General features: G+C 44.7%; 1 protein-coding gene across 2 annotated transcripts in view; it reads left to right on the top strand.

Moving 5' to 3' along the window:
• The first annotated feature begins 19,772 nt into the window (after window positions 1-19,772).
• The window catches only part of UBE2H (ubiquitin conjugating enzyme E2 H), a 108,344-nt gene continuing 100,609 nt past the window's right edge, over window positions 19,773-27,507 (top strand). For both annotated transcript variants that reach the window (XM_008154019.3, XM_008154020.3), the window contains exon 1: window positions 19,773-20,260. In XM_008154019.3, coding sequence (XP_008152241.1) covers window positions 20,208-20,260 — 53 coding nt within the window. In that variant the 5' untranslated portion in view covers window positions 19,773-20,207. The remainder of the gene's footprint in view (window positions 20,261-27,507) is intronic.

Genomic DNA, 27,507 nt, shown 5'->3' on the forward strand with positions numbered 1-27,507 from the left:
TTGATCTACCTAATAGGCTTAGAAGTATTTTGAGAACAGATAGCCCATATTACAAATCTTGTATCCCCAAGATGAGTGCATAATAAATGTTGGATGGCCGAAACCGGTTTGGCTCAATGGATAGAGCGTCGGTCTGCGGACTGAAGGGTCCCAGGTTCGATTCCGGTCAAGGGCATATACATTGGCTGTGGGCACATCCCTGGTGGGGGATGTGCAGGAGGCAGCTGGTCGATGATTCTCTCTCATCGATGTTTCTAGCTCTCTATCCCTCTCCCTTCCTCTCTGTAAGAAATCAATAAAATATATTTTTTTTAAAAAAATAAATAAATAAATGTTGGATGAAGGAATGAATTGGCTGTGGAATTCAGAATGCTCAATACAATATTGTACTTACTGGCCATATTACAAGGCTTAAATACCAAGGCCTCTGGCTTTCTCTTTACCAAGAGAACTCCTGATTTTCAGAGTCTGGTAGCAGCTTGTCCTTCCAGACCGGGGACAAGTTTGTATAAGGTGGAGTATTTGTATAGGAATTTTCTATCATATTTGGCCTAATCTTTGACAGCCTGTGAAGATCAGTACCCTACCCAGCTGGCATGGCTCAGAGACTGAGCATCGACCTATGAACCAGGAGGTCACGGTTCAATTCCTGGTCAGGGTGGTTGGTTGCAGGCTTGATCCCCACTGTAGGGTCTGCAGGAGGCAGCCGGTCAATGATTCTCTCTCATCATTGATGTTTCTATCTCTCTCCCTCTCCCTTCCTCTCTGAAATCAATAAAAATATTTTTTAAAAATGATCAGTAGACTTGACTTTCCTGATTCTAGGCAGTTCATAGTCAACGTGTTAATAATTTAGAAAACAGAGTGATGTGAGAAATTTTCTCCCAAGAAAAACATTGGAAGACCATTTATGCGAATGAGCAGGGTGTTTGTTTGCTTGTTTGTTTAAGTGTGTGTAGGGGGATGTTTTGTTCTGGGTTTGCTCCATAAAAACCTTGGCTTCTGGGTGTTAATACAACTGACCAAATGAAATGTTTCCGCCTGTGCTGAAAACGAACGTCATTAGCACTACTGACCACTGCAAGTAGGCCATCCCATTCCGGAAGACAGGCGGCCAGAGGAGGGCTCCTTGGCACGATCGATCGATCGTCTTAGCCCTTCTGACTCAAGATCTCCTTCCCCTCCCTGGAGACAGAGGAGGACCTCAAAACACACTCAATTACTTCAACAGCAGACACATGGCTATCCCGCAATGAGAGAAATTTAATCCCAGTGATCTGTGCGTAGGAGCTCAAGGAACACCAATAAAAACCCAGCAGGGTTTGAGGGAAAAATATCTAATAACCAATAAATACTTATTTCTCCAAAACAAGTCGTACCAAACACATTTATAGGTTCTTTTTTCCCCCCTCCCTGATTTAATTACTGATCTGGTAGATGGCTGGAATGCAGTGGGAAGCAAACCTTGTCCTATAATCAGAGATACTCTCCCGTTGATGCCAACACAGCCATGCTCAGGCTAGATGTGAGGGTGTCCTACCTGGGTGATGGCGGGGCGGGGCGGGGGGTGGGGGAGGAATGAGCACCAGCAGGGGCTGGGAGCAGAGGCCTCTCCACAGAAGGGGCCATGTGAGAATCAGTCCCTGGTGGGGGTACTGTGTATCTGGCCCAGACAGGATCCGATGGGGAGGGAAGGAAGCAGAAGGGGGAAATGGAAAGCAGATGGGAACTAACCTTGGGGGACTGCCTGCCTCTGTGCGCAGGAGTTCTCAGGGGCTTCCTCAGATGGCAAGGAAGGGCGGGAGAAAAATTCTCCACAGAAACCTGGGCCACACCACCTGAGCTAGAATTCGAGAAAGTTAAATGAAGAAGGAGGCGAGGAACTCCACCTAAGCATTGATTAACAAGTCATTATTGAGCACTTGACCACACATGCCCGTGACTCTGCTGGACACCAGGAATATTGTAAGATAGACCTGGTTTCACCCTCATGGAGCCTCTGGTTCTGTGAGAAAGGGGGACACTAATCAATTAATTAAACAAAGACACCCTGCCGGGTGACTTAGTTGGTTGGAGTGTCATCCCATACACCAAAGGGTTGCAGGTTCGATTCCCACTCAGGGCACATACAAGACTCAACCAATGAATGCATAAATAAGTGAAAAAACAAATCTCTCTCTCTCTCTCTGTCTCTCTCTCTCTCTCTCTCATCTCTCTCCCCTCCTCTCTCTCTCAAATCAACCAATACACTTACTTAAAAACAAAGACAATCATGACCTTTGACATTCCACAATATTCTAGTCTCCTGGTACTGGCCAGGGCCTTGCCTCAGCCATGCTCTATTGTCCAGCAATGCCAAAGACAGATTCAGCTCTAACACAACAGAGGATGTCTCCTTTCCTCCCGCAACATCCCTGAAAGGCAAACTGTTGCAAATGAACCAAGTTAAGTTCATTTTGGGGAAAGAGGGTGTCAATGATTTATTTAAATACTAGTGGCCCTGTGCACGAATTTGTGCACATTGAAAGGCAATTAATTAGAAGAAATATATTAATATCACTATTCGCCCTTTCTCTATAATAGAAGTGTCAACCAAATTCACAATCAACAATGACAGATCAAAACACAAGTGTGTGATTAGTGCCAGAGAGAACTTTATATGTATCACACATGCACAAATCAACGTTGATTTTTAAATTTCCAGTGCGCATCGTATGTGCCGGCCAGTCGGTAGGTCAGATGGTCAGACAGACGGACAGTCAGTCACTTAGCCTTTTATATAGATAGATAGATTACTACTAGTGGTTGGCTGTACAATCTTTTTCTGAAAATCAAGAATCTTGCTTTAGCTGGTGTGACTCAGTTGGTTGAACATTGTCCCATGCACCGAAAGCTTGCTGGTTTGATTCCCAGTTAGGGCACATGCCCAAGTTTTGGGCTCGATCCCTGGTAGGCGGCATGCAGGAGGCAGCAGATGGATGTTTCATTCTCTCATCGATGTTTCTCTCTTGCTCCCTCTCCCTTCCTTGCTGTCTAAAAATCAATTTAGGGGGTGGGGCAGTCTAGAAGGAGTCAATAGGGGTAAAAAGGGGGGCATATATAATATTTTCAACAATAAAGATTTTAAAATAAATAAATATCCATTTTAAAGTCTTAAAAAAGAAAAAGAGCCCTAGCCAGTTTGGCTCAGTGGATAGGCAGCCTGCGGACTGAAGTGTCCTGGGTTCGATTCCCATCAAGGGCATGTACCTGGGTTGCAGCTTCCTCCCCTCCCCAAGCCCTGGTCAGGGCTTGTGCAGGAGGCAACCAATTGATGTGTTTCTCTCGCATCAGTGTTTCTCTCTGTCTTTCCCTCTCTCTTCCACTCTCCCTAAAAACCAATGGAAAAATATCCTCAGGTGAGGATTAACAAAAACAAAAACAAAAAGAAAAAGAAAAGAAAAGAAAAAAGAATCTTACAATGTTCACACTCTTTGCCCAGAAGTTCCACTTTATTTAGAAAATATCCTAAGAAAGTTTTAAAAATTAGAGTATTATATACAAATATGCAGGTTAATTATAACAAGAAAAAAAGGGATGCAACAAGTGATATGAATTGATCCACATTAAACAAATTGTGGTACATTTATGTGATGAAATAGTTAACAATAGCTAAAAACAATGTTGGAGCAGATGCTCGTGATTTAGTAAGTGAAAAAAATTGATACGAACTCATATTATACAATACATTCCAACTATGTAAAAATATGGGGGCCTAAAAATGAAAACATGCCAAATATTAAGCATTTTTTTCTCTGGGACAAGGGGTTATATATGACTGTTATTTTTATATATATATATATTTTTATTGATTTCAGAGAGGAAGGGAGAGGGAAAGAGAGCTAGAAACATCAATGATGAGAGAGAATCATTGATCGGCTGCCTCCTGCACGCCCCCTACTGGGGATCGCGCCCACAACCCAAGCATGTGCCCTTGACTGGAATTGAACCTGGGACCCTTCAGTCTGCAGGCTGGTGCTCTATCCACTGAGCCAAACCAGCTAGGGCATGACTGTTATTTTCTTTACATGTTCTAAATTTTCCCCACTGGAAAGATATTACTTTTAAAATCAGAAAAGAGTTTCTACCAATGGAAAATAATTTCAGGCTTATAAGCTGTTATGTCTGATGAAATAATTGAATAGATACTCCCTCCCCTGGGAACTGACCATCACCCTAGGGTATTTTTCCCATTGATTCTTAGAGAGAGTGGAAGGGAGCAGGGGAGAGAGAGAGAGAGAGAAACATCAATGTGAGAAAGACATGATAGAACCTGCAACCAAATTATGTGCCCTTGCCCAGAATCGAACCCAGGACCCTTCAGTCCGAGGGCCAACACTCTATCCACTGAGCCAAACCAGCCAGGGCAGAACTGCCCTTTAGAGTTTACCACTTCACAGCAGACATTTCCTTATGCTTAGACCACATTCCATTTGCTAAGACCATTATCTTCCCCCTGGGGACTTTCCCAGGATCTGGACCCGCCCAGAGTTTCCCACTGAAAAAGCCGGCCTCAGAGAGTTTCCCCGCTGAAAAAGCCCGCCTGGAGTCCTTTCAAACCTCTGACTGCCCCGTCCCTGGGTGCTGGTGCCATTTTGGGGCTCAGCCCATCTGGTCTCCAGATGACCTAATAAATTTATAATCTCTTACCTCTTTGGCCTCGTGTGTTCTTCCTTCGGCGACCCTCACATAAGCCGTTGTGGTTGAGTTTTGAATTCTTAAATTTTCTTCTCTGTTCTTGCCTGGCTCCCTCTTCTTTGTTTCCATTTGGGGTAGCAGCAGAGGCCTGGCAGGAGGCTTTGGCCTCAAGAGGAAGCAAAGCACTGAGACTAGTGGGGAGGAGGGGAAATGAAATGTCTGCTGGGGTGGCAGCAAGCTGGGCCCTCTGAGGACGTGGCCTGGCACCTTCCTTTGTGGGGAAGACAGGCATTCCCAACAGCTACTGCATCCCCTTCCTCTCTTTCAATGTTTGAAAATTTGGGGTAACCTAGAAGTCATCTGTGTGCCTGGCTCAGCCCACAACTGAGGGGAGGGGACTGAGGGCCTCCAGGGGAAGGAAGGATAATCTCTTTAGAGGTAGGAGAAGGGACCTGGGCTCAGGGGATCAGAAAGTCTACCATTAACTTGAGGGAGGCAGAGCCTATAGGTGACTTCTGAGGCAAGAGATACAAATAATGAAGCAACAGAGGAAAGATCTCTTAGGGGCTGGAGCGGGGAAGCCTGAGGGGGGAACTCGGGACACTCTGTTGTCCCTCCTCAGGTGTGTCCTCTCATCCTCCTTTGTGACCCTGTTCCACATGGTTTCTCTACTCAGATAAATGGGGTTTACTTCCACCCATTTCCCACAAGGGACCACAGGAGGACACAGGCTGTCTTCATTTTGTTCCCTTGATTCACTGATTCATTCAACAGATATCCCTCTGACCTTCTTCTTTCATCAATAATTCCCAAACATTCTCAATTAGCAGGCTACTTCAGGGGAGGCAAAATGTCCCTTATTAAAAGTGTAACGTACCTCCGCACTTCCCAGACTCTCTCATGTGCTGGCCCACGTCACGGTGAACCATAATGTCCATGTGACACGAAGGATGAGCCGATCCGGTGAGGCTGCAAGCAGTCACCAGGCGCCCGCTGCTGCAGGGCTGGGGGGTCCATCCCTCCTCTGCACACCTGGAGTCCACATTGCAACACGCCACCGGGAATTTCCTATCTGACCCTTGAGGCGGAGCCACTGTGCGGGGGGGCGGGGGGAGAATCCCTAGAATATACGTCATCTTTGAACAAAAGCATTAATTTTAAAAAGCATGCCTGTCAGTAACACAATGAGGACCTAAACTGTATGTCTTAAATACTGTGAACACGTTTTAAAGGTATGCCCCAAACAAAGTATGGCTGACATCCCTGTTCCTAAGAAGTCCCTGCTCTGGGCCAAAGGAGGGTCAGTGGTTTCTAGATATCGATTCTAGCACGCGGGGAGCACGAGGGCTCATGATCATTACCGTCAAACTCATAGCAATATCCTCCCCAACTACCACAGGTGCTGAACTGAATGATAACTGGGCTTGAGATAAATTGAGATGAAAATATAGCTTTATTACTGAGAAAGCTGGATTGGAAAAAATGTGGCTGGTACCTACATTCAAACAGGCTCCCTACATTTTCCTCACAGAATTAAATTTACAGTCTTCGGTAACGCACGGCAAACACCCCCATCCTTCTTGTCAAGGACTGGGGGCTCCACCCCCCCACCTCCCCCACGGGGTGCAGGAGGTAGGGAGGATTCAAACTATTTTTTTTTCCCCCAGGACCATTCCCTCCCAGAGAAGGGAGCAGAAGTTTCCATTCACAAGGTATGAATGAGGGATGATGAAAATAGCCCAAAGCGCATTTGAGAGTTTAATGCCGCTCATCTGCCTTGGCTTCCTAGAAAACAGAGCTTGAGGCAAAGGGTTAATGTTTCACTGGGGAGGTTGCAAACCCAGGGCAACAGGAGGGAGGGAAAGTGCTGGAGGGAAGGAAGGAAAGGAAATATAAGCTGGCTAGTAGCCTCACAAGAATATCCACATGGTTGCCGCTCATTCACTTGGGATATCTCCACAGATTGGAGGAGTCAGTTGGTAGGAGAGATGGTAGAGGCAACAATTGGCAGCTCCTTCCATATCCCCCTCCCTTTTTGGTCAAAGTTTACCCCTTGAGTGTTCCTCTCCTGTCTGGGTTGTATGAGCCACCCTGCGCAGTTGCTGGGCAGACAGGGGCTCCTGGAGTTCAGTGAGTTGGACTGGAGAGCTGGAGCTCCCAAGAGGAGGCTGAGACAACCCTGAGCGAGTTAGAGCTACAGCAGCAGCGGTGACTGTAGGGCCACAGAGAGAAGCCGGTGCTACAGGGCAAGACCTGGCAAGATTGCTTGGGAAGGGATGGGGCTTGGCCCATCCAGGAAGGTGTATACACTGGGCCCAGAACACTAACGTACTGTCTTATTCTGAACTTGCCCTGATGATCTAGACCAGGCGTCCTCAAACTACGGCCCGCGGGCCACATGTGGATGTTTTTGCCGTTTTGGTTTTTTTACTTCAAAATAAGATACCTACGAATGGAATTGCTGAGTCATGTGTCACCTCCATGTTTAACTTTTTCTGAAGTGGCTGTACCATTTTACATTCCTATCTCTGAGGATTCTCATGTCTCCACATCCTCACCAACACTTATTATCTATCTTTTTTTTATTCTAGCCATCCTCGTGGGTAGGAAGTGGAACCTCACTGTGATTTTCCCTAATGACAAAATGACATCTTTCCACGGGCTTATTGGCTATAAAGAGATTTCTAATCAAATCCATTGCCCATTTTTCAATTGGGTTGTCTTTTACTTGTTGAATTGTAAGAATTCTTTTTGTTTATTTCTGTTCATCCTCACTGGAGGATATTTTTCCATTGATTTTTAGGGAGATTGGCAGAGAGAGGGAAAGACAGAGAAACACATTGATTGTTCCCCCATCTCCCCCCTCTCTCCCCCCCCCCCCCCCCCCCCCCCCCCGCCCATCCAGGGCCCAGGCTTAGGAGAAGCCTGCAACCAAGGTACCTGCCCTTGGCTGAAATGGAACCTGGGACCCTTTGGTCTGCAGGCTGACACTCTATCCACTGAGCCAAACCAGCTAGAGCTGTAAGCATTCTTTATATATTCTGGAGAGTAGAACCTCGTGAAATATATGTTTGCAAATACTTTATCCACGCTGTGGGTTGTCTTTTCACGTTTTTTTCTTTTTCAAATATGTTTTATTGACTTTAGAGAAAGAGGAAGGGAAAGGGATAGAAATGGAAACATGGATCAGCTGCCTCCTGCACGCCCCCCTACTGGGGATCAAGCCTGAAACCCAGGATTGTGCCCTCACCGGAATCAAAACTGTGACCTCCTGGTTCATGGGTCCAACACTCAACCACAGAGCCACCCTGGCTGGGCAATCTCTTCACTTTCTTAATGTGTCCTTTGAGAAATTAAACTTTTTATTCTTTTATTTTTTATTTTTATTGAGTTCAGAGAGAGGAAGAGAGAAATAGAGAAACATAAATGTGAAAGAGAAATACTGATCAGCTCTCTCCCGCATGCACCCTAACTGGGGATCACACCCGAAACCTGACACGGAATTGAACATGCCACCTTTTGGTGTACAGGATGAGCTCCAACCAACTGAGCCACACCGGACAGGGCAAAACATTTTAATTTAAAAAAATATGTTAGAAAAAAAAAAAGTTAGCCCTTGCTGGGTTGCTTAGCTGCTTGGCGTGTTGTTCAGATACACTGAGGTTTCAGGTTCAATCCCTGATCAGGGCACATACAAAAATCAGCCAGTGAATACATAAACAAGTGGAACGACAAATCAATGTTCTTCTCTCTCTCTCTCTCTCTCTATCAAATTAATCAATAAATTAACTTTTTAAAATAAAAAAATATGTTGATGCATATCTTTTTCTTACTTTATGTATGCATATATCAATGTATACTTTTTATTGAGATATAATTGGCATATAACATTATATTGGTTTCAGTTGTACAACATGGTTCAATATATGCATATATTGCAAAATGATCATTTTTAACCAAGAAGAAGGTGACTGGATCAAACCAATCATTGCAGAGTTTGGTAACAAGCCTCTCCCCTCCCCCTTCCCGCTGTCACAGGCCAGTCCTGAGAGCACATTTCCTGGACCCTTTGCCATGTGACCACTGGAGCAAGGCCAAGGCAGCCAGTGTGCCCTGAGTGAAACCAAACTGCCTCTCGAAAGCTTGGGAGAAAGTCCGAGGGGAGAAATGTAGGAAAGAAAAGGAACCAGGAGTCCCAGTTTCTCACTTTAGCTTTCTTTTTCTTTGGTCAGCTAAGTAAATCTATACATCTCACTTTCCCCTAATGCAACTCCATTTCTTCTCCAGCAAAATTAGCAGAAGAGCCCCGGTTGGCATTGAGAGGAATAAGAAAAATTTGGTTAAATCTTTTCACACTTAACGTTCCTGATTCAAAGTAAACCGTCCTAAGTGTAACCTTCCTGATATTAGCCCATTTCCCCCCACAGTCTATCAGGGGTGAGCAGATGAATTCCTTAGGTACCAGTGACAGCTGGGATTGGAATTCAGGATCCCAGAGTTTGAAGCCATCTCCCACAGGGCTGGAGCCTCCCCATGCCTCCCCAAAGAGCAGAGTTCACACATTCTACCTTTACATCTATAATAATAAAAGTATAATATGCTAATTAGACCGGACATCCTTCCAGACATCCTTGCAGACCACCTTCTGGACCAAGCCTGAGCTGGGAGGGAAGCTCGGGTCCCGGGTGCCAGAAGGAAACCGGTGCCAGCAGCCGGGGGAAGGAAGGCCTACTCTTGCATGAATTTCGTGCATCAGGCCTCTAGTATATAGATATTATTTCAGAGAGGAAGGGAGAGAAAGAGACAGAAATATCAATGATGAGAGAGAATCATTCATTGATTGGCTGCCTCCTGCACACCTCCTACTAGGGATCAAGCTCACAACCGGAATCAGGAATTGAACTGTGGCCTCCAGGTTTATTGGTTGAAGCTCAATCACTGAGCCACACTGGCCGGGGCACACATTCTACCATTTAAGTGCAAATGTCTGTTTTAGGCACAGAAAAATACAAAGATGAATAAGACAATTCCTACTCACAGTGCAGTAAGGAAGCTGGATGGGGAACAAATAGCCACTCTAACCACACGACACCCACAAAATAGAAGTGTTCTGTACACGTGGAACCTGGCAAGGCTGCGTGGACTCCAGTGGGAGGTTTGAGATGGGCATCTCTGTTTGCCCTTGAGGGGGACCTTGACCTGTAACAGCCACACAGGCTGGCGGAAAGGGCAAGCTCCGCATTTGGTGGGATGAAAGGCGACTCCGTCCCAGAGAGGGCAAAGTCGTACATTTAGTGGAAAGAGAAGTTGTGGTTCTTCTCATTCAGCAGACCGAAAGGTAAAGAACCGTTCACCAAAGCAGGCGAAGCTTCCTATCTCCTCCTCAGCACCTCTGCCCTGTTCAAAGGAGAGGAGAAGACAGGCGATGAGGAGATGGGAGAGGAGGGAAGAGGACATTCTCTTTCTCTCTCTTTAAACATTTACTGTGATCTGGAGCAACAAGGAAGATTAGGACTTAAAACACACACACCTTAATTGAACTATAATTCACATATATAATTCACTCAAAGTGTACAATTTAGTATAGTCACAGAGTTGTGCAACCATCAACACAATCCATTTGAGGACATTTCATCACCTCAAAAAGAAACCCTGCATCCCTTAGCGGTCACCACCCCGCACCCATTCTTCCTATTCCCCCCAGCTAGAGGACACTACCTCTATACGTAGGCCTTTTTCTGGACATTTGATATAGAAGAAATCATACGTGCATTTCTTTTGGGACTGGCCTATTTCTCTTTGCATAACATTTTCAAGGCTCATCCTTGGTATAAGTATGTATGAGTATTTCATTTATTTTTATTGCTCAAGAATATTCCATTGTACGAATATGTCACATCTTACTTATCTATTCATCAGTTGATGGACGTTTGGGTTGTTTCTACTTCTTGGTATTATGAATAATGCTGCTTAGAAATATTGGTGAACAAGTTTTTGTGTGGAGTAGGACTTTACTGCTAGTCGTTACCAATCTTTATTAACTGCCTACTGTGTGCACAGCACAGAGATGGGAGTAGGGGTGCACAAGGGGGTGCAGGAGGGCCGAGACACAAAAGCACTATTCATGTAAAATGTAATTCCCCAACTGTCCTCTGACTAAAGAGATATAAAGTCAAAACACATTATGTGAATCCTCAATGAATTCTGGCTCAAAACAAACAAATAAAAGTCATGGAGTGGATAGTTAAGAACATCTGGTTATGGCCCTGGCCCGTGTGGCTCAGTTGGTTGGGCATTGTCCTGTACACTGAAAGCTTACCGGTTTGATTCCAGGTCAGGGCACACCAAGAATAAACCAATGAATGAATAAACAATTGGAACAACAAATCGATGTGTCCCTCTCTCTTTCTTTAAAAAAAAAAAAAAAATATATATATATATATATATATACACACACATATATATATATTTTAATATATTTTATTGATTTTTTTTACAGAGAGAAAGGGAAAGGGATAGAGAGTTAGAAACATCGATCAGCTGCCTCCTGCACACCCCTGTCTGGGGATGTGCCCGCAACCAAGGTACATGCCCTTGACCGGAATCGAACCCGGGACTCTTCAGTCTGCAGGCCGACGCTCTGTCCACTGAGCCAGACTGGTCAGGGCAATATATGTATATTTTATTGAATTTTTTTTTTCTGAGAGGAAGGGAGAGGGATAGAGAGTTAGAAACATCGATGAGAGAGAAACATCGATCAGCCGCCTCCTGCACCCTGTCCCCCGCCACCCCCGCCCGGGGATGTGCCTACAACCAAGGTACATGCCCTTGACCGGAATCGAACCTGGGACCCTTCAGTCCACAGGCCGATGTCTATCCACTGAGCCAAACTGGTTAGGGCTCTTTCTTTCTCTTTAAACGAAATAAATACTGTAAATAAGATTTTAAAAATGCACACACACACATGCCTACATGCAGGTAAAACAGAAATGGCAAAATGTTAGCAGTTGTTAAATCTGGGTGGTGGGGATTTGGGTGGTCATTGTACTATGCTCTCACTTTTTTCAGTATATTTAAACATTTCCAATAATAAAATAAAAATTAATAATAAGATAAAGATCTAAAAAATTACCAACCCCCCCCCAAAAAAAAAAACTGCCCTAGCCGGTTTGGCTCAGTGGATAGAGCGTCAGCCTGCGAACTGAAAGGTCCCAGGTTCGATTCTGGTCAAGGGCACATGCCTGGGTTGTGGGCTCGACCCCCAGTGGGGGACTGGCAGGAGGCAGCCAATCCATGATTCTCTCTCATCGTGGATGTTTCTATCTCTTTCTCCCTCTTCCTTCCTCTCTGAAATCAATGGTAATATATTAAAAAACAACAAACAAACAAACAAACAAAACAACCCAAAACTACAGCAAGGTAAGGAGATCGATGTAAGGGGTATACCTTTTAAAACAGGGTGGTCAAGGAAGGCCTCTTTGAAGTGAGGACATCTGAATAAAGAAGTGAGTGCAGAAAGCAGGGAGTTGGCCATGGGACCTACGGAAAGGGCATTCCAGAAAGAGGGGTATAAGCACCTAGAGTGGCTGAGGAGATGTGAGGGAGGCAGGCAATGAGGTTGAAAGCTTAGCCTAAGTCCAAATTATACAGCCTCACAGGGGCGACAGAATGGAGATTTTAGTCTTAGTTTCAGGATGACCCAGTGACGAACTGTGAATGGGGAGTACCTCGGGCTGAATCGTATTTTAAGACGTGTCTCTGGCTCCTGGGTGGAGAATAGACTGCGAGATGAAGGTGGGGTCATGGTGGGCAAGAGTGGAAGCAGAGAGGCCAGTCGATGCCGAGGATTTATTGCAGAGGGGGCGGTGTCTCAGATGAGGTGGACATGGGGAGAAGGGCTCGGGTTCGGCAAATATGTTGAAGGGAGTTCTCATGGAGTTTGCTGATGGACTGGATGCGAGAGAAAAAAAGTCAAGGGAGACTCCAAGGTTAGTGTGAGCAACCCGCCAAACGGTGGTGCCTTTTGCTGAGGCGGCAAAGCCCGGAGCGGGTGCACAGACTTCTCCTCTTCACGGGAACGTTCATTTGGTTTATAACAGCCTGGAAGTCTTCAGTTATGGCCATGAAGGAGGTGAGATTTAGGTTGGGTTTTCCAAATAATGAGTTCATCAATGTCAACAAATTACGTTTTTCATGTGTGTCAACAAACAGGGTGGCACAGCAGAGAGCAAGTGGCATGGGCTTTGAAGTTAGGGACCTAGATTTGAATCCTGATGGTGCTACCTACCAGCTAGGTGAACTTGGGCAAATTACTTAACTTCCTTGAACTTGAGGTTCTTCATCCATAAAGGTGGCAAAATAAACTGCCAGGTTGTTAGGTCGTAAGTCACACACCTTGGCACAGCGCCTGGTACCAAGTAGGTGTTCAATCTATAAGGTTTCCTGCCACTCTATAGAGACCATTAGGGACTGCTATAAGCTGTTAATCTTTTGTTACCTTTTCGGATAGAGTATTACTTGCTTCCTTTTATTCATTCAATATTTGAGGACTTATTGTGCTCCACATGCTGTTCCAGGCATTGGCAGCTGTATAGCCGTAAATGAAACAAAGTTCCTATCTTCATGAGCTTACCTTCTGGTGGAGAGAGAAGACAAACAGATAGCTAAGTAAAATACAGTATGTAATATGTGAGATGGTGGTAAGTCCTGGGGAGCAAAGCTAAACAGGGAAGGAGAAGAGGAGTTGCTGGTAAGGTTCTATGGAGATGGTGATATTTCTGTTTTAGGCTGAGAGAGTGGCAAGTGCAAAGGCCCTGGGGCAGGAACATGCTTTGTGTATTTGAGGAACAGCCAAAAGGCCAGTATGGCTGGAAAGCAGTGAGAGAAAAGGGTAGGGTCAGCTTCTGTAGGCCTGGGAAGCCTGTGATGACTTTGGCTTTAACACAGAGTGAAATGTGTAGTCCTTGGAGGGTTTTGAACAGTGGGGGAGACAAGATCAGATTTATGGTTTAAGAGGATCACTGGCTTCTATCTGAGTGAATCAAGGGTTGAAGAGATGAGGCCAGTTGGGAAGCAACTGTAATAATGATGATGGTTTGGTAGAGGTGATGGGATAAAGATTCTGGATATATTTGATAAGAGAGCCAACAGGATTCCCTGATAGATTACATGCAGGGTAGTAGAGAAAGAGAGGGTCAAGGATTGTAGTCCCAGGCCTTTGGCCTGAGCAGCTGAATGTTCTGACATTGACATGTTTGACTATTCTTAACTTTAGAAATGGTAATCTCATATATTTCAACTTAATAGATGCCATTTACTGAGATGGGTAAAACTATGTGAGGAAGAGGTAGAGAGGTTGTCAGAAGTTTATTTATGGACATGAGGGAATGTCTAATAGGCAGCTGTACGTATGTGTCTGGAGTTCAGGGGCAAGGCCCCAATCAGAAAGGTACATTAGGGAGTCAGGGTATAGATGGCAGTTTAAGCTCTGAGACTGGATGAGGTCACCTAGGATTTAAATGTAGATAAAGAAGAACAGAGGCCTGAGGACTGAGCCTGGGGCTTCCGGCATTTCCAGATCAGGGAGATGAGGAAGCAGCAAAAGAAACACAGGTGGCCATGCCTGGCAAAACAAGGGCTCCACACAGGGGAGTTGACCCAGGTGAGGGCTCCTGCATGTAGGCGTGAGTAATTTCTAACCTTGCACCTTCTTTGAGCCTTGGCATTGGAAAGTAAGTCGTGTGTGTGTGTGTGTGTGTGTGTGTGTGTGTGTGTGTGTGTGTCTGTAGAGGGGACGTGATAATATCTTATATATGACTAGCATTTGAGAGGTTGAAACATCTCTTTTATTTGACCTAGACAAGGGGAGTGTAGGTGCCTAAACTGAGGCACAAAGGTTAGGTAACTTGCCCAAATTACAGGCACACCTCATTTCATTGTGCTTTGCTTTATTGTGCTTCCTAGATGTAGCTTTTTAAAACAAAATCCTCAGTCAAGGAGTGAGGATATTTTATCCATTGATTCTAGAGAGAGTGGAAGGGAGGGGGCTGGGGAGAGAGAGAGAAACATTGATGTGACAGAGACACACTGATTGGTTGCCCCCCCCTCCTGCACACACACACACACACACACACACACATGCACACGCGCACGCACAAGCCATGACCAGGGGCAGGGGGTCAGACCTACAACCCAAGTGCATGCCCTTGACCAGGAATCGAACCCAAGACCCTCTGGTGCACAGGCTGGTGCTCTAACCACTGAACCACACCTGCCAGGGTGGATGTTGCATTTTTTACAAATGAAAGGCAAGACGCTCCAGCAGCAAAAAAGATGACAGCTAGCTTTATTGTGATCCTCCCTTTATGGCAGGGGCCTGGAACCGGACTCACATTATCTCCGAGGTTTGCCTGTACATCAGCAATGGGTAGCTGACTTGGGACTGGAAGGAGTCTTCTGTCTCTAAGTTTCAAGCTCTTTGGGGGTTGAATCATGCTGCTTTGGGGTTGGTGTCTGCCCCAGGAACCTGCTGCAGGGGTAGCAAACAAAGACATGTGGAAATGACAGCGAAGCAAGAGATGAAATCTTTGCATCCTTGCTGTGTGGCCTTCATGTTTCTGGCTCCCAATGACTGCTTCTGTAGGAACAGATTGTAGCAGGGTCACGTGGAGACAACTTGAAATGAGTTTTAAGCTTTTATTTCTATAGCAGTGAGGAAACTGCTGATATTATTGCCCATAGAGGGTTCTGGACCCGTGATGTTAGGTGCCAAGAATGCCAGCTCAGATGAACCTAGTTCCCACTAGAAATGATCAAATGGAAGCAGAAGGCCTCATTTGGGGGACTGTCACGTGGGGTGGGGACAGTGCCATTGGGTTAACAGGCCCCCTCAGAGATAGCAGCTTCTGGGCTGGGCTCTTCCACTCCACAAATGATTGGTTTCATCTTACTCCCTCTTCGCGTCTTGCTCAAAGCGTTACATTTGCTCCAAACTTCTTTTCTTGCCTTTAAGAAGCTGCTCCTGAGATCGGAGGCTCTGCGGGTCAAGCTTGGCCCTGCCCTGGGGAGAGATAAACAGGCCCGAATATGTTTCCCAGATTGCAACACTGGTGAGTCAGGCAGGGTCGGACAGCTGCTCCCTCACAGTGCCCCTGGTTGTTCCTGATAAGGAAGAACATGGCTCATGCCAGCATGCAGCCATGTGTGCGCACACATATAAACAGACACTCCCAGGCCCCAGTGTTGTTTTAGAGTAAATTGTTGACATTCTGAATGGATGAACATTGGGGGAAAAGGTGAGCACACACTTACTCTGCTCAAGGTAAGCTCCAGGTTTCATAAGCCCCAAACAAGTAAAACCATTTGGTGTCATTTGGCACCATTTGGAGCCATCTCTTGAACCTACCTGGTCAAGGGCAGGGTTCAGCAGTCCTCACACTCTGGGAAGAGGAGGGGACGGAGGCGGGGTGGGGAGTCAGAAGAGGGAAGATGGATTTATGAAGGAGCAAATGGCAGAAGGCCCAGAGAGAAAAAGGCATATCATAAAAATGTGAACATATCTTCAAAAAGAGGAGAAATTGACCCTATGACATCTTTAAAAAATACCCCGCAAAATGTGAATGCCATTTTCCTTAAATAATATACAGTGTATAAGGAATGGGGCAAATGGGGGTGGGTGATATTAATAATACAATAATACCACCACCAATATTATATTACACCTTGTAATGAACACTTCATGTTAACTTTATGAAAAGCAATTTATAGTTTACAAGGGGCTTTTTGATTTCCTCCATCAGCCCACTCAAGTGATGAACCACATTTTACAGATGAGAAAATTGAGGCTCCAGGAGGATATATGCAATTAACTGAGGCATAATTAAGAGCTGGGGAGGGACAGGTTTGTCCTAAGTAACCCAGAGCTACAATGCTTATTAGACACACTAGGAAGGGTGATTCATTTTCAATGACTGCTCAGCGCGCTAAATCTCCATTGCATTTCTAGGCAGAGTGACCCTAATTTCTCCAGTGTTGTCCAAAAACAAGTTTTCCCAACTAACAGTCCTTTGATTATTTTTGCTTGATACTTGGATCACAGCAGCATAGCATCTGTGAAGAGCAAAGCAGCAGGGGAAATTTCTAGATCCACCCCATGCCCTTCTTTCTCAGTGTCCCATCCTTGACCAATTCTTTCTGTTCTGGAAACAACACCCGTGGGCCCCCTAAGCTTGCCATCTTGCTCTCCGGTGGGGAAGAAACCTCCTTATTTGCATAGAACATTGTGGAAGCACAGGCCCCACCTTGACGAGTCAGACAGGTGTTTTGAAAATGCTGGTGCCTAAAGCAGTGGTTCTCAGACTTTGGCCTGCATCAGACTCATCTGTGGAGCTTGTTAAAGACATGGATGTCCAAGCCCCACCTAGACCTTCTGAATCAGAATCCCAGGGGTGGCGCCTGGTCACTTGTGAACTTCGCAAGCTCCCCAGGCGATTCTGAAGTACACCAAAGCTCGAGAAGCATGGTCTCGGCACGGGAGTGGGAGTTACAGGGGAAGGAGAGTGGGGAGCCATGCTGGGAGCGGAGGCGGCAGCAACAGGGGCCTGAAGAACCTGGAGGACAGTCAGGAACAATGTTCTGCTCCATCCTTATCTTCCTTTAACAAAGAGGTCATATAAAGGCTTAGAAATCCCTTCATTCAGGCCTGTCCTTCTTCTGACAGAATTACCGTGTGCAGTACGGATGACGAATGCACCGCTTTTAGAAGCAGTTAAAATAGCCCATATTTTTCAGAAAGTAGAATAGAAAGTACTAGGGGCTGGGGGGAGTAAGGAATGAATGAGGAGTTACTGCTTAATCGGTACAGAGTTTCTGTTTGGGGGTGATAAAAAGAGTTCTGGAAATGAGTGGTAGTGATGGTTGCACATCAGAGTGTATGTGTTTAATACTACTGAACTGTACACTTCAAAATTGTTAGAATGGCCCTAGCTGGTTTGGCTCAGTGGATAGAGCATCAGCCTGTGGACTGAAGGGTCCCAGGTTCGATTCAGGTCAAGGAAGGGCACATGCCCGGGTTGTGGGCTTGATCTCTAGTGGGGGACATGCAGGAGGCAGCCAATCAAGGATTCTCTCTCATCATTGATGTTTCTATCTCTCTCTCCCTCTCCCTTCCTCTCTAAAATCAATAAAGATATATTAAAAAACTACAAAAATACAAAAATACAGATTGTTTAAAAAATTGTTAGAATGGCAAATTTTATGTTATATATATTTGGCGCACGCGCACGCACGCACACACACACACACACACACACACACACACACAAATTAGCCAGTCTTTTTGAGGGATGTAATGACAAGAGCAAACAACATTCAATTTTAGCTGATTGCTGCTGCATCAGATGTGTGTACGTGCGTGTGTGCATGTGTGTGAGGTTAGTAAGGGGACTGACAAAATAAAAATGGTTCATAGAGCCCTAGCTGGTTTGGCTCAGTGGATAGTGTTGGCCTGCCGACTGAAGGGTCCAGGGTTCGTTTTCGGTCAAGGGGACAGCTCCTCGGTTGCAGGCTCCTCCCTGGCCCCGGGCCCTGGTCAGGGCTCTTGCAGGAGGCAACCAATCAATATGTTTCTCTCACATTGATATTTCTCTCTGTCTTTTCCTCTCTCTTCCACTCTCTCTAATATATATATATATATATATATATATATATATATATATCTGTATATATATATATATATATATATATCCATCCATCCATCCTCGGGTGAGGATTTAAAAAAAAATGGATTCATAGATAAAAATTTTGAAAATTGATGGCAGTGGAAAGAAAGAGAGAGAGAGGAGAGAGAGAGAGAGAGAGAGAGGGAGAGAGATGCCTAGAGCACTCTTTGCTGCCCCCTTTGCTTGGTTCACTCCTGGATTCCATATCACTTAATCACTTTTTTGGAGTGCCTTGAAGTGTCTCTCACACTTCATTGAGTATAAAAATCACCTGTAGATCTTGTTAAGCTGCATATTTTAATCCAGTAGGTCTGAGGTAAAGTTCTAATCTGCATTTCTTTTCATTTGTTGATTTGAGAGAGGAAATAACCATTCAATGTGAGAGGGAAACATCCATCGGTTGCTTTCTAAGCATACCCCAACTGGGGAATGAGCACACACACAGTCCAGGTATGTACCTGGCCAGCTGGGAATTGAACCCACAACCTTGGCATATGAGGATGATGCTCTAACCGTTAGAGTCTAACCAGCTGAGCTCCAGGGCCTGGGCCGCCAGCTTGCATTTCTAACAAGTTCCAGGTGATGCTGACACTAGATCCACAGACCATATTGGGAGGGTTGTGTAAACTTAGTCATTCTTAGTTTACCATGATATCCTTATGTCCAGCAGAGTAATTAGTACTCAGTAGGTGCTCAATAAATATTGAATTAATGACAGAGTACTAGGGTTGGTGGAGGAGTTTGGAGAGCAGACTATCGTTGTCCTGAACTACAGCATATTTAAGGTATTCCTGTTTCTATCAGTTATTACCTCATACTCTGTGGAGTAAGGATGTGTGTACTGAACTATTTTTGGCTTTGTCACTTTGGTGCCTCAAATCTAATCCTTAAAATAGTGGTTCTATACACATGGAGGGTAATGAACCCTGGTCTGCAAGCTCTGAGGAAGCCTTGCTATAGTCCACAATCTCAGCAAACAAATTCTCTCCATCCAAGGAGGGAGCAGAGTGCAGGGAACCTGCTGGTGTGGTAATTTTCCAGATTTTGGTGCCTGAGTAATTGCCATCTTGGCCTCTTAAATCAAATAAACAGACTTTTTAATAGTGTATGTGAGAACGGGGTTCATTACCCTAAAACGCATGAATATAATATTATTGCTGTCATTTAGTCTTATCGTTTACGATGACGGTAACGACACTGGCAGTTGAGCCAGTGTGAGGAAGTAGGGGGAGGGGGCAGAGGGCTGTGAAGGCAGGAGAAAGGGAAACTACATCTCCCAGAATCCCCCAAGGAAGTCCACGTTGCGGCGGCGGCCCACCCCTTTCGCCCGCGGGACCGCCCCCACCGATGACGTCACAGAGGTGACGTCACGGCGCCCAGAGCGAGGCTGGGGTAGAGAGGCCGACTGAGCTGGAGTCGTCTGCTGGTCTTGGAGGCTGCTAGGGAGCCAGCGAGAGGGCGAGCGGCGAGCAGACGAGAGAGCTAGAGCAGGCAGGAGGGAGCGTCGCGCGGCGCCGCGTAGCGCCGGGGCCGGGCCGCGGCGGAACCACAGCCGGAGAGGAGCTGCCCGAGCCGGGCGCCGCGGGGTCCCCACCCCCACTCGGCCGGACAGTGCCCGGTGTTCCCCCGTGCGGGGGGCGCGGCGGCGGCTGACTGGACCCGACAGGACCGCGGGGGTGTTGCCACCTCCACCGAGGAGCCGGCGCGGCCGCGGGCTCCTCAGAGCCGGGGCCCGGGGCCCGTGACAGACGGCGGGGGAAGGAAGAGAGGCGGCGGCGGCGGCGCAGGCGACGGGGAGGCAGCGGCGACACCATGTCATCCCCCAGTCCGGGCAAGAGGCGGATGGACACGGATGTAGTCAAGCTGTATCCTTCGTGGAAGGGGGGATTCGGGCTGTAGGCAGCGGGCGGTGTGGCGATGCCTAGGGCACCCCCGAAACCCAACAAGGGCCCTGGGGCACTCCAGGCCACTGTCCGGGCTCGCTCCCTCCCTTCCCTGCCCCCAGTGCCTACGGCGGCTCCTTGGCACCTCCCAGGAACCGAGAGCCTTTTCAGCTCCCCCTTTATCTGCAGAACCCCGAAATGTGCGTTTTTCCTCGCTCTTCCTGCAACCCCCAGTGCCCGTGACTTTGCTCCACGACGTTTGGACTCCCAAGACGGCTTTTTTTTTTTTTTTTTTTTTTGCAAGCTCGGCTCTCTCTCTTCACCACCAAGCCCACCTTCAGGGTCTCTTTCCTTTTGCTTGCCCTTGATTTAGGAACTCGAGGTAGAAATTCCCGAGAGTGCAGCCTTTCTCCCTTTCTTGAGATGCCTCCATTCTCTCCACTCACAGTGCTTCTTGAACTGGGGTAACTCAAGTGACCTCCTTTATCCCTAATTCCTTTCTATATTAGGAAGAGAGCAGTCTGCTCATTGCCCCTTCTTGCAAGTGGTAAAGAGCTCTGGGTGTTTTACATTAGAGACCCCTGTTAATTTTTCTGGTCCCTAGTAGAACCCCACTGTGTTTCTTCACAGTGACAAAGCCTATCCCACCCATGGTTGGATGTGGTGAGGGCCCCCAGGGCCTCCAGCAAGTCACCCTCCATATTGTGGCTATGACAGCTGCGGGGAGGGAGAGAAAGAGGATCTCCTTGACCAAATAGCCCCTGTACTAGCCACTTAAGCCACCTCCCTCTATGGAGATAAGGTTCTTGGGGAATAATTGCCAAATGACACCTTTTATTTTCCTGTTCCCCCTCCCTCCAACCTCATCTACTCTGGAGGTAGCAGTGGGAAAGCTGTAGCTGATAAAGAGTCCTTCAGGCAGTGGTTTTGGTTGGAGTCCAGACTGATTATTTCATGACAACTAGAGAAAGTCGCGAAGGTTCCTGTGACAAATCGAGAACATTTTTGAGGGGGTAATTTAGAGGTTGGGGGGAGAGGAAATGAGCCCAGTTTTCTGAACAAATCACTGAGGAGTGGGGGGGAAGCAGGGGGTGGGAAGTGTTAGTGTGTGAAACAGTTAAAAAGTCCTGTCTCCTGCTGCCGATTCTCTCTCACCCCCATCCCCCCACCATTTCCCCCTGTTGCAGGGTTTTGTTTATATAACTCAAGTTTGGCTAGATTGTTCAGGTGAATTCCTTCTTTTCTTTGTTACTGTTTTTGATTGGACATTTTACCTCGGTGTAGCCATCGACGATTGTTGTCAAATACTAAGTTTTGGAATTCGCTAAAGTTTTAAACAAGTAGTTTTTGCATTTAGTTTTGGAAGCGGGGGGATGGGAGGGAAGTTGCCTGGGGAAGAGATTTTCTTTTCATAATCTTTTCAGGAATAAGAAGGTGTTTATCTCCTCACTCAGGAAAACGTGGCTAGAAATTAGGAACAGATAGACTTCTAAGTTTTAGGGTTTCAAGTTTGGAATTTGGGGGAGGTGGGAGTGGAGACTAGAGACAGGAGCAAGTAATAAAGTACATATTATGTACCAAACATATTTCCAGGCATAAGTGAGACTCGGTGAGCTGTTTGTGGCTCTGATTGAGTTTTGTAAATGTGTGAATGATACCAGTAATGTTGGCTTTTCATAAGGTTTCAGGAAAACTTGTAACTATGGCAGTGTGTACATGTTACACAAAGCAGTTGCGGGTTTTTTTTTTTGTTTAGAAACTAGGAAATGACATGGTGGCAGATTCTGAGTTATTTTTATCTTGACTTGAGAGTTACTGTCACACCTAATGTAAATTTCTACCTAATGTTTAATTGGGATGGGGGTGGGTGGGAGAATGCCAGCTGGTTTTGATCAGTGTCAGATTCTCAAATTATATACATACATATTTTTAGAAGATTGAGGATAAAGGGTGAGGCCTAACTTGACCTGATGCCTTTTCCATACAGTGCCTTTTGTTCATTTAGTAGTTGTGGCATCTAGAATGATTACCGCATTTAGGAGTCGGGGTGTGGGGGGTGGAGAGGGAGAGGAAAACAGACAAAGAACAGCAGGGTGTCTTTCTTTTTTTCTTCCCCATAAGTGGCTTGTTTCATAGCTTATTTTTAGTAGAAGATGAAGAAAGGCTAAGATGCATTGGCCTTCTGTTCTTTCCCCACCTTCCTCCTTTCTGACAAAAGAAAGCTGAGGCGCTTTAAAATCATAGATCTCTGAGATAGGAGAACCATCTGGGGATTTAAAAGGCAGAGGTTATCTTTGTTTTGTGTTTATTATTTTCTGGGCTAACATAGTTTGGAAGTTAAATTTTTCGTTATTTCCTTTTGTGTGTGTCTGTGTCTTGTGGGGTTGAATGATTTTGTGGCCTCCTTTCTCTGTTGAATTCACATTAGTAGGCCCAAATGGAGCCAACAGTTTTTGAGCATGGTATATTAGGCAAAAAAATTTAAGGAAAAAAATTGCCCAACCCACTATGAAAATGAGTACAATTGTGTAAAAGGGCTGGGGGTTGAAAATGAAAGATAGAGGAGAGGAAGTAGAAAAGGTCTGAAGGAATGTACTTGCTTTTTGCCCCTCAGTGTCCCTTGATGATTTCTTTGGTGTGGAGGCTGATAACTGGTTTCATTGCAATCTCCTGTTTCAGCCCATTTTTGGATGTCTCCTGAGTGTAATTATGCCACCACGATTTACAGCCTCGTAGGGAACCTGTATAATAGGAAAGTAGTGGTGTGGGGGTAGGGAGGGAGGAGGATGTGTAACAAATTGGCCACTGCCTTCCACCACCCCGCTAGGAGACACAGATTCTGGTTGTTTATAGAATCGGGGGTTGGTAGGAGAACTGACTCCCAAGTTATGCAGGGAGTGAGTGTTTTGCACCGATTCTGGGCGATTATGTTCTGAAACTCTGACTCATTCATTGTTTCTCTTCTGATCCTTTGCTGAGTGTTGTGCAAACCTCTCCAGGAGCCTAGAAACTGATGTACATTCATGACTTTGGGGCCTTGTTAAGAATGTGTCCCAATCAAGAAACTTGCAGTTAGCCCAAATCCTGTGGAATGGTTGTGAATAGTGTGGCCATTTGTCTGCAAAGTCAGGTAGATTAGTAATTCTATGCCGTTTCCAGTTTGGCAACCTTTGAGGTTTCCATCTCAAACCCTGCTGGTTATTTAGATTGTCTGAGAACTGGGACTCTGGTGACCTTAAATCGTGATTTGCCCTAAAGGAATATCAGTTTAAATTCTCCCTGGTGGAGGAACAAACAGCTCAGATTACACGGGTTTCCTTCTTGGTGGGGTTAGACGGCTCACCCTGTTGCACAGCCTGGTGATCCTTTTATCTGTGAACCAGTGGCCCCTGCTGAAGGCTGGAGCTGCTTGTTTTGGAAAAGCGTATGCAGGCAAAAGGCCGCAGGCACAGCTCCTCACAGCTCATTGGCTGCTCTGTTACTACCCGGAAAAGGAGGAGGGGTGGAGCTACCACCAAACAGCTGATGGAGTGTGTGGCCAGAAGAGTGTTTACATGCAAAAGAAGTTGGGGCTGGGGAGTTCTTGTGTGTGGTGTTACAGGATCAAGTGCATTTTCAAGGTTTAAAAGGAAGAGAGGAAAATCTGACCTCATAGAGGGAAAGAAATGTTCAAGGTTAAATCAGAAAAGTAAATGTGATAATAATGGGAATTTGGCATACACTGTACTTGTTATTGTGAGATTTTGGAACTTTATAATACCGGTACCAAGAATTTTCAGAGGGAGTGCAGAAATTTAAAACAGGATATGTTGCTACTTTAAGTATACTTAACTGACTCATGCAGAGATTTAAAAGTATGGTAGAAATGTAAGCTTCCCCTGCAAAAGTGTTAAGAGTTCTAGAAAGGGGCAGTGACTTATACTAAATTCATTAACAATGTTAGTGAATCCTCCAGAATCCTGGCTATCTGCTTTAGGATTCAAAAGCTTTTAATAACAGTTCATCCCCTCAAATGTTTGAGTTACCCCCTTGATGCCAGGTTTGATGTAAGGTTGCTGGGGGTTTAGTAAGGAAAAATTCAGTGTGGGTAGTCATGATGCTTCTGTAACTAGTCAAACTTATTTTTTTAAGGTTAGCACTGTATTATATCACCCTTCTGAATAATTGTACTTAATTTCAGGATTTACTTTTCAAGGAATAGGAAGGTTAAAATGTGAATTTTATGTGATGGGATGTATGGGAATCTGTGTTCTTGTTATTTAAAAGATAGATGTTAAAAAATGGAAATAAGAAACATTAAAATGTGTAGTCATATGTCTTGGACATCAACGTTAGTATTTTGCTGTTAATCAGTAGTTATTCTATTCCTAAGTTAGTAATCTTTGTTACTCTTTGATTTGTGCTCAAAGTTTAGACAATTATGTAATATTTTAACTAGCTCCAGTGTCAGTTGGGAACTTGTGTTTTGCCTTTTATTTCCTTTGGCCTCTATTTTAGTGAGATGATGAGGTGGAAGGTAGAACAGTTTAATGGTCTTTAAGCTCAAAGTTAAGGCTTTGGCAACTCCCAGTGTTCTGAATTTGTCTTCTCTGCCTAGATTTTGGTGACGGATGTAACATACTAGTACTTATTTGGGTTAATCAGGTACCTACATGAGTAAGCATTTACAGCTTCACGACATCTGATTCCTGCAGTGCAGTTCTAATAAATTACATGCAAGCCTAAAAATTCAGCTTTTTTTGGGGAAATCTTTTGCACATGTGACCTGTAAAAGTCCCTTACTCTGTTTGTGTGCATGTGTTAGAAAACCATGGATTTGTTGGTTTCCTCGTGTGTAATTTCCCCAGCACCTTGACCTACATTTATATGTAGTGTTTATAATTTAGTATCTTCTTCAGTCTTAACAGATTTAATGGTTCCAAGAATCATTTTATTTTTAGGTATATAATTCAGACCTGCAAAATAACTTTTCTTTTTTTTTAGAGAGAGTGTAGGAGAGGAAGGAGAGGGGGAAGAAAAGAGAGAAACATTTATGTGAGACACATGGATTGGTTGCCTCCCTTACTCGCCCTGACTGGGGCCACAGGGTGGGGGATCCAGCCTGCAACTGAGGTATGTGCCCTTGACTGGGAATTGAACCCCTGAACCTTTGGTCTACCAGCCGACGCTCTAACCACTGAGAAACCTGGCCAGGGCACAATAGGTTTTCAACTGTAGACCCACAATGTACGTTTTAATAAAATACTTTAATGAAAAAAACTTAGTTGGGTTATACAAGTACTAAAATAATTGAGGAAAATGTAGGTTACAAAAAGGGAAAGGAAATAGTTACCCATAATTCTACCCTTTAGTTAGTGGTTTTCAATTATCTGGAGGTTTGTTAAAATAGGTTGCTGGGTCCCGCCCCTGGAGTTGTCCTATTCACTGGTCTAGAGTGTGGCCTGATAACTTGCAATTCTTTTTTTTTTTTTTTTAATATATTTTTTATTGGTTTTAGAGAGGAAGGGAGAGGGAGAGAGAGAGAGATAGAAACATCAATGATGAGAGAGAATCATTGATTGGCTGCCTCCTGCATGCCCCCCACTGGGGATTGAGCCCACAACCTGGACATGTGCCCTTGACTGGAATCGAACGCGGGACCTTTCAGTTTGCAGGCCACGCTCTATCCACTGAGCAAAACCGGCTAGGGCAACTTGCATTTCTAACAAGTTCCTTGCTGCTGTTGCTGCTGGTCTAGAGACCACAATGTAATAACTGTTGTCCTTAAATGTTAACATTATGATGGTTTTTTTTTTTAAAATATTTTATTGATTTTTTTACAGAAAGGAAGGGAGAGGGATAGAGAGCTAGAAACATCGATGAGAGAGAAACATCGACTAGCTGCCTCCTGCACACCCCCTAACGGGGGATGTGCCCGCAACCAATGTACATGCCCTTGACCGGAATTGAACCTGGGACCCTTCAGTCTGCAGACCGACGCTCTATCCACTGAGCCAAACCGGTTTCGGCTGTTTTTGTTTTTTTAATTTAAATGTTGTTTAAAGTATTAAATAAGTCTCCTTTTTCTCCCATTGACCATTATGATGTTTTTTTCATCAGCCTTTATACATACACACACACACACACCACCAGGATATATTTTTCAAGCTGTTGCTTATACTGTATGTGCCATTTTTTGCTTAATATTTTTGCAATTATTTTTCACAGTTAAAAATAGACATAATGAATAACTGATATGACATTCATTGGTGTACTTCTTTGTCATTTTTCTGTGATAAATAAGATTGAAATTAACCTTTTGTGCATAAGTCTTTTCCTGTATTTTTGGATTATTTCTATTTTCCAGAAATGGCATTCTATATCAAAGAAGGTAAACATTTGAATTAAAATATTTAATTAAAAATCTTGGGGTCCACATTCAATGGGCTTTCATTTTGTTCTGTTGTGTTTTTGTTGGTGTCATTTCAGCACTGAAGCAGTCAGCCTGATATAGTGATGAAAGATGAGTTCTGATCTCTTTGTTGAAACTTTCATGTTTTTTGTGATAATGGTGATCTTCAAATTAGGGATACTTTTGTACTTCTTTCTTTTTAGTTTTTATTTTATTGATTTTTAGAGAGAGAGAAATATTGATTTGTTGTTCCACTTATTGATAATGATATATTCATTAGTTGATTCTTGTATGTGCCCTGATTGGGGTTCAGATCTGTAACCTTGTATATCAGGATGATGCTCTAACCATCTGAGATACCCGGCTGGGGTTCAAGGTTTCTTGGATTATAAAATCTTAGTTGAGGTAATATAAATAGAAAATTAGATACAGCATGTGCCTGGTTCGTGTTACCTTAGAAGCAATTGGATTACTACTTATATTAGTGAAAATAAATGTAGTTGTTTCGTTTAAATGGTGCCAGTATAACTTTAGTTATCTGGATAGTGCTTTCAATCAGTTGACTTTATATTACATAGACAATTTCTGAAAGATTAATTTTAAAAATTAAAAAATGCAGGTTAACATTTCCATTGTAGTGTCTGTCTGTAGAAGGTTGATTTGGTAGGAATCATGTTTATAAGAGACCACCAGGTGTTATATTTGTTTTATAGTCTTAGAGCAGTGATGGGCAACCTTTTGAGCTTGGTGTGTCAAACTTCGCCAAAAAACTGAGCATAACTTGGGTAGTGTGTTACTTTGAGGAAAAAACATTATTTCGCAAATGTTTCATCCTCGG

This window comes from Eptesicus fuscus, chromosome 14 (genome assembly GCF_027574615.1).
Source record: "Eptesicus fuscus isolate TK198812 chromosome 14, DD_ASM_mEF_20220401, whole genome shotgun sequence".
Lineage (NCBI taxonomy): Eukaryota > Metazoa > Chordata > Mammalia > Chiroptera > Vespertilionidae > Eptesicus > Eptesicus fuscus.